Genomic DNA, 7,815 nt, shown 5'->3' on the forward strand with positions numbered 1-7,815 from the left:
ATTCACACACACACACATATATAATTGAATGTTCAGTTAGTTGACTAGGCAACATTTCAAATTTTCATCTAATATTTGGTTTGTTTACATGATTGCCTTCAAATATACTTTTTGATTGGGTTACATCTAATACGTCCATTTATTGGAGGTGTGTTTGTTTGTGTGTGGGTATGTAGGTATGCCAGTCTATATTTCTGCTGTGCGGTGGAGGAGCATGACAATGAGCTTATTACCCTGGAGGTCATCCATCGCTTTGTGGAGCTGCTGGATAAGTACTTTGGCAGTGTGAGTCATTCCTTGCCACCACCCCTCTTTCATCTGGCCTCTCTCTTATTCTCCTCCTTTCTCACTAATTCATACCCCACATCACAGCAACCCAAGACCTGTGAAATTCTCTTTACTTTCCCATCTTTTTTGCTTCTTTGTCCGTCTTCTCCTCTACTTTTATCCTCCTATTCGTTCTATGTCTGTTTTTCTCTGTAAATGTCACATTATGCCTTTTATCTCCCTCCATATTGATGTTATTTGCTGTTGTGCACATGGCTTTTCTGTTTTGATTATCTAACTGTTTTGGTTGCCTGTCATTTATTAACGTTAATTCCCTTGTGCATCACAATGTTACATTTTTAATGGAGTGTAGCATCCGCATTGTTCCTTTTTGACCACTTTACCATGCACGTCATTTTCCTATTATGGTTACATTTTGGTTAAGTTGTTCTTGCCATTTATTAAGATACATTGATGTTAGGGGTTTGCACAGAATCGATGATGAAAATTTTCAACAAATTTAATTATTGATGAGTCAAGTCAAGTCAATTCGTGATTTGCAAAAAGTTAAAGTTAATGGCAGTCCTAAATGATGTACTTTATTCAAATGTTAATACTTTTCACATACACTACTGTTCAAGGTTTTGATATAAATTAATTATTTCTTTTCAGCAAGCATTAAATTGATCAAAATTAAGAGTAAAGACATTTGTAAATTGTAATGTTATTTGTAATGATATTTTAAATAAATGCTGCTCTTTTAAAATGTATAGAATCCTGAAAAAATATGTAACACTGTTTCCACAAAAATATTAAACAGCACAGCAGTTTTCAACATTGATAATCAGAAATGCCTCTTCAGCACCAAATGAGCATACCAGAATGATTTTTGAAGGATCATGTGACACTGAAAACTGTAGTAATGACTTGAAAATTCAGCTTTGCCATCACAGAAATAATATTTTAAATATAATATAATGAGGTCATTTTAAATTGTAATAATATTTCACAATATCACTGTTTTTACTGTATTTTTGATTAAGAAAAATGCAGCCTTGGTGAGCATGAGAGACTTCTCTGTACTGTACTTGAATACTCATTAAATAATATAGGCATATAACTGCTGTCTTATTCATATTTCTTTGAACTGGATTATTTCAACACATTTATGTGACACTCATATATAGAATATTACCAGATTATTGTGCATGTAAACAAGATTGTGCTCACGTCTCCACTGTTTTGTGTGTGTTGTACCCAATGTAGGTTTGTGAGCTTGACATCATTTTTAACTTTGAGAAAGCTTACTTTATCCTGGACGAGTTTCTTATGGGGGGAGAAATTCAGGACACATCCAAGAAGAGCGTGCTGAAGGCCATCGAGCAAGCCGACCTTCTACAAGAGGTGTGTGTATGCATGTTATTTATGTGTTTTTGAACAGTGTTTGCATGGATATGTTCCTTGAATTCTTGTCTTGTGGCTCCTTATTCATTTATATCCTCTTAAATCTTCAGAGTATTGCACATTGTAAGCTGCCAAGTTACGTAATCACTGCATTGTGTAATGTACACTGTGAGGATCCCTCAATGGAAACCCTTGTCTCCTTTTCTCCGGACAGGAGGATGAGTCACCCAGGAGCGTCCTAGAGGAGATGGGGCTGGCCTAGTACTAGTTTCAAATGCAGTCAAGACAGATGGTAAATTTTGGTACTACTGCGACATGTGGGTTTATGTGAAGGGGAGTTTGTGAATGGGTCCAAAGGGTGGGAGGAGAACAGGAGAATAAAAGAGGGTAGGTGGGGTTAATTTTGGTACTACTGAGATCAGCATGTGATTGTATTTCAATTCCAACCTCTTTTTGTCTTTTACATTTTAAAATGGCTGGGATCTCATCTTTCTTAAGAGACACTGTAGAAAGAGAGTTGCAGATAGACACTCAAATTTAGCAATCAGAAACATATTTAGAAAAAGGAGTTGAGCCTTGCCATTTTAACAACAGGTCATGCAATCTCAGCTTTTAGTTTTATTTCAAAGAATGATTTATTATTACATTGATCAAGTGACCTGCTTTGGAAAAACCTCAAATTGAATCCAATGCCATTACTATACATCTACTGTAGCTGCTCAGGAAACAATGACATTGACCATCCAGCCATGTTTATTTGTGTGAGATGCAAATATTTGTACTTGTACCACTTTAAAAAGAAGTGCTATTGCAGCATATGGACCATAAGTAACTCTACTAATGTTTTTTTATAATGGATCGATTTTGAAGATATATTCACCAAACAGGAGGAATATTAAATAGACGATTTTAAATGGCTACAATACTGAATTGACTATATTCAGTATTAATTTCTATTCATTTTGTTTTGTCCCTTGAGCCACAGTAGTAAAACGTCTGAATGTGTTTTACTTCGAGAACAGGGCACTGAATCTCAACCACAAAATGGCGTGAAAGCTCTTTCCTGTTTGTCTTGGTCTACATCCTGCTTTCCAAAGACGTGTTTCTGACTGTAAGCGTGGCGTTAGAGTTCTAATAAGTAAGGGAGTATTTGTAGCTTGTTTCAGATAACAAAAGAGGGCTTTGATATTAGGTGTGATGTATTTACATGGCTTTTTAAACGTGGTGTGAAATAAGGGAATATTTTGAGATTAACTTTCTTTCTTTTTTTTTTTCTTTTTTTTAAAGCGATTGAATAATTCAGCATGAAGACATGTTTTTACCTGTGTAAAATCTGTCTGGTAACCAAAACAGAATTATGTGTGAATGTAATTTTATAAATAATAAAAACACAATTTCAGCCTAAACTTTCAAGTACATTGACATTTCTTCCTCATCTCTTTTCACGTTTTTATTATTTTTCAATATATTCAGCCTTTTTTTCTTTTTTAAATATAAACGTATACCTAATGACAGCAGTTTGAGTTTCACTTGCAGAGCATTTCATCCAACCTGTTTTCACATTCGCTTGCTTTTTTTTTTTTTTTTTTTACATCCATCATGCCGTGACCTCTGTTGGTATAATGTTTGCACTGTCAAAAAAAAAAAGAATGCTTTGTCAGGAATTTATTATTATTTGTGTGTGTGTGTGTGGGGAGCAAAGATAAAGAGTGCTGAAGAGAGAAAATGAGAGAGAGAGTGAGAGTGAGATGGAGTATGTAAGTGGATGAGTCACCAGTCGCTAGTTTGTGACAGTGCTGCAGTGAAGCTGACTGCACCACCATTGTGGCAAGAAAAAGACAATGAAAGAGCAATGGGAAATTAGAAAAAGAGATTACAGCCGGGTGAAGACACATGTGCATATAGTGACAAAAGACATGCTTTTAGATTAAAAAAATTATGTTGATAGTCAGTGACAATTTAACAGATGGAAGTCACCACACCACAGATGTTCAAGTCAAAAATTAAAAAAAATGTTTTCAGTTTCGTGTGAACTAATAATTTGCATTGGTAATATAAAAGGTGCTTCTTTTTCGACATCACTTTTCTCAAAGTGTTGTTATTGTCTGTTTGTGTTTCTTTCCCTTGTTTGGGGATTTATGAAAACAGAAATCTGTTGTGTTTTTCACCACCATCAGTGTAAAGGTGTCAAACGATTTAACCCTCAGCGTGATTGCAGCCCTCCTTCCTTTTGTCTAAATATAAGCTCAGCTGTTGATCAGAGTGTCTTCCTTTATCTCCTCAGTGGACAGCAGACCGTTTCTAGAGACACTGTCATGTGCCTTTCAGCTTTTCACCCTTCTGTCAAATTGCATTTCTGTGGCGCTTAGTGACTAATTGTGTATCCTGTGGTTTTTCATGCAAATGCAATGTGTCTTGGTCTTTTTAATGGATTTAGGATTATAATGCTTGTTTACAAGTCCACTAATGGGTTTTCCCCCTAATATTCATGTAGTGCATGAAATTCTGCATAAAATCCTTTATTTTATTTTCCTGTATATTTGCAGTTTTAAAGGATTATCGGTTGATTGATAATTGATTTTAGGTAAAGCACTTGTCTTTATTCCCCCTGTAAAAATATAAACATACAGTTAAAAACATACAGCTAATTAAAAGTGGGCCTAAAACAATGTATATTCAGTGTATGGCTATGCATATTTTTTCCCCTTTACTACACTATATAAATGTGCAAACATTGTACCTTTAAGGGTACTGCTTATAACAGCTTGTTGTCTTTAAGAGAATAGTACGCACAAAAATTTAAACTTGCTGAACATTTACTCACCCTCAGGTCATCCAAGATTTAGAAGAGTTTGTTTCTTCATCGGAATATTTAGAGAAATTTAGCGTTACATTACTTGCTCACCAATGGATCCTCTGCAGTGAATGTTTGCCGTCAGAATAAGAGTCCAAAAAGCTTATAAAAACATTGTGATAATCCACAAGTAATCAACATGACTCCATCAATTAACTGTGTGTTTGTGATAATCAAATTAATCATTAAGATGTTTTTAACTTCTTCCGGCTAAAATATGAGTTCTTTATCTGTAATATCGTTTTTCCCAGTGAAAAAGTCGTCTTGTTTGAATCAGGAGAGAAATATGCACAGACCAAGCACTGTTTACAAGCGAAAATAGTCCAAAACAAATATGTCGGTGGATGTGAGAGGACAGAAAAAGACGGAGAAGGTGTTATTATGGATTCTTTTGTCCAGAAACGACATTTTTAAAGTTAAAACCTCTTAATGATGAATTTGTTCTATCGATTGAGCGTAACCCTGTATATTCCTTTAAATGTACGTTTTTATACCTTATCTACCCCTAAAGCATACACTAGGTACTAATATGCACCTTTTAGTGATGGATAAGACGGTCCTGCCCCGGTGACCGTTCATGCTCATTTTTTGATCATGTGTTTACAATAGTCCACAATCTGTTGGCCTTCGATGCGTCCATGCCATATTATTTACCTGTAGAAATTCACAAGATAATGGAAATTCTGGAAACTCAGAGCCAACAAAACATACAGCCTCATCCTCAAAGTGGCCTTTGCAGCAGATGCATTTCTGCAGTGTGTAATTTGATGAGTAAGTCATTATAATTGCAAAGTTAATCAGACTTGTCTTTGAGATTACCTGAAGCAGTGTTTAGCTTCTGTGTAGCACATTTTATGACAGTAAATATAATATGCTGGTCTCGCACTGATGGTTTGATGGATGACTGCCCTCATTTCTCTCCTGGATGAGTCTTTTTTTCATTAATCTGGCACCAGCGCATCTCCAGTGGGAAGTTTCTGCCAAGTTAGCTGTCGCTACTTGTTTGTTTCCAGCATTGTCTTGTGAATTGAAAGTTCCTGGTGTCAAGTGATTAAGTGCTAAGGGCTTTGCATATGAAGGTCCCTGTTCACAAAACCATGTTTGACTGCTGTCGTTGTACCCTTGAGGTTGTCATGTAATCACTTTTGCAGAACAGTCTAGTAAAGAGATGGAATTATATTAATTATGGGATTAAAATAATTCTAATAGGAATAAAATTTATGTTAATATGAGTAGTGGTAGCCTAATGGTTAAGTGTACACGGTTAAGTTGGAGCCAAAAAAGACAGGTCACAGTTCTGCTCTGCCATGTTGTTGTTGTTGTTTTAAATAAAGCGCTTAAATTCAGTTTGTTCTGGGGAGATTGTCCCACAGTCACGTTGAATAAAAAAAAAGCCATCTAAATGCACTACAAAAATCATATTCTTCATCTGTATTTTTGTGTAATTTACCTGTCAAAATATCAAGAACTATTTCAAGTCATTTATTATAGTTTGTTAACGAATTAAACATGAGTAAGGACAAAAGTAATTAGTTTGGGCTTCATGTACTGTGTATGGGCTTTTTAGTTATATTCTTTCAAAATAGTTGACCCAAAAATGTAAGTTCTGTCATCATTTAATCACCCTCACGTTGTTCCAAACCTGTATGATTTCCTTCTTCCGTGGAACATAAAAGAAGATATTTTGAAAAATATAAAAATAAACAGAAATAAAAATGTCTCTGTTTTTTATTCATACAAGGAAAATCTATATTGTTTGGGAACCATTTGACTTTCATTGTTTCAAAACATGAGTGCGAGTAAATGATAACAGATTATTTTTTTCTTTGGTGAACCATCCCTTTAAATTTATTTACATGAATACAAAGCAAACCTCACTCCAGGATTTCCGCGGGGTCTTAAAAAGTCTTAAATTGTACAAGAAAGTCTTAATTATGTTTTCAGTTGGTCTTAACCCTTTAGGCGCCAGGGTTTTTTGGAAAAAATGTTGGATTTTGACATCAAGATTTCAAAAGCTTATAACTTGAAAGGGCTTAAAGATAGAGATCTACTGTAAATTAGAAAAATGTTGGGCATGACCGAAAGTTTATGTGGGGTGTAAATATACTCATCGAATTTGCATATTATGACGTCAGCCATCTTGAATTTCATAATATTTAGGAAATAGTAGATATTGAATTGATGTTTGAAATTATTTGCATGTTGTTGTTTTTTTCGAAATAGTAGATATTGAACTAAAGTTTGAACTTATTTACATGTTGTTATTTTTTTTGTTCGGCTCATCAAAGCGTTTGATCCAGTCCTGATACACTTCTTCATTTCTCAAAAAAACGTTGGGCAAAGGGTGGAAATTATCACTTGTTTGTGCTTCGTGAACCTTGCACGGTAGCACCATTGCGCTGCAAAGATGTACCGGGAGAAGTGCGATCAACTGATCGTCATTTCCAAAAGGCAAATATTCCCCTTCAGAGTCAGAATCGGCGAATAACATTTGCAACACATCCTCACGGTACAACTTTTTAGTAGCCATTTGGCGATTTTCTCTCACAAATCTCACAATTTACTCAAACGCTCTGAACTGAACTGCTTCCGCATCAATGACACGATAGCTCACTTGCTCTGCTATTTGCTCGAACACTTTGAATGGGAACATGACGTAATTTTGGTCTAGAATCGAAGTACTACATGTCTGCCATCTAGTGGTAGGGAATACAAATGAGATATTACACCATATTAGGAACTACAGTCTATTTGATTAAGTATGACGTCTTGTCACAATTTTGTGACTTTGGCGCTAAGAGGGTTAAATTTGGGGACGGAAAGACCAGAATTGCGATATGGCTTTGTGACGATTAAACTTCAAAACGCTATGATTTCATTAAATAAACATGAGCGCTGCACCTTTCAGAGTCCTGCTGTGCTGCTTTGTGTTCTGCTGTTACTGGGGAAACCGCAGTATTTCTGTTGTTCCGAAAGCTCCTCCTGCTGGCAGAGAATGAATGTGCATTTTCAATAAGCCTGTTTAATTGGAGCAGGATATTCCTGCAATAACAGAGGCTGCAGTTTCTAGGACCCTATAGTTTTTTTTAATTATTTTTATAAAAAAAAATGTATATGTGTATATATTAGCAGTTCATACTATTTTATAGCACTTGCTATTAAATTTTGTATATTATTATTTTTAAGGAATTATGTAGTTGTTTAATTGTATACACTTAATTATTGTCCTAACCAACTCCTAACCCTAAACATACCCGTTGGTAACCCTCTTGAAATTAATTTAACCTAAT

General features: G+C 35.2%; 1 protein-coding gene across 1 annotated transcript; it reads left to right on the forward strand.

Moving 5' to 3' along the window:
* The first annotated feature begins 28 nt into the window (after nucleotides 1–28).
* LOC107594317 (AP-1 complex subunit sigma-1A-like) lies at nucleotides 29–3,077 on the forward strand. The gene is made up of 4 exons (XM_016284334.1): nucleotides 29–35; nucleotides 149–285; nucleotides 1,534–1,671; nucleotides 1,886–3,077. Exons 1-4 carry the CDS (start codon nucleotides 29–31, stop codon nucleotides 1,931–1,933), a joined length of 330 nt encoding a protein of 109 aa, XP_016139820.1. The 3' UTR covers nucleotides 1,934–3,077.
* The last annotated feature ends 4,738 nt before the right edge of the window (nucleotides 3,078–7,815 follow it).

The sequence above is a fragment of the Sinocyclocheilus grahami genome, unplaced genomic scaffold (genome assembly GCF_001515645.1).
Source record: "Sinocyclocheilus grahami isolate Dianchi unplaced genomic scaffold, SAMN03320097.WGS_v1.1 scaffold10.1, whole genome shotgun sequence".
Taxonomy (NCBI): domain Eukaryota; kingdom Metazoa; phylum Chordata; class Actinopteri; order Cypriniformes; family Cyprinidae; genus Sinocyclocheilus; species Sinocyclocheilus grahami.

Excerpts from the sequence above, each read along its gene's own strand:
- LOC107594317 (XM_016284334.1), top strand. Across the intron at positions 286-1,533 it reads TGGATAAGTACTTTGGCAGT|GTTTGTGAGCTTGACATCAT; the intron begins GTGAGTCATTCC and ends TACCCAATGTAG. Across the intron at positions 1,672-1,885 it reads AAGCCGACCTTCTACAAGAG|GAGGATGAGTCACCCAGGAG; the intron begins GTGTGTGTATGC and ends TTCTCCGGACAG.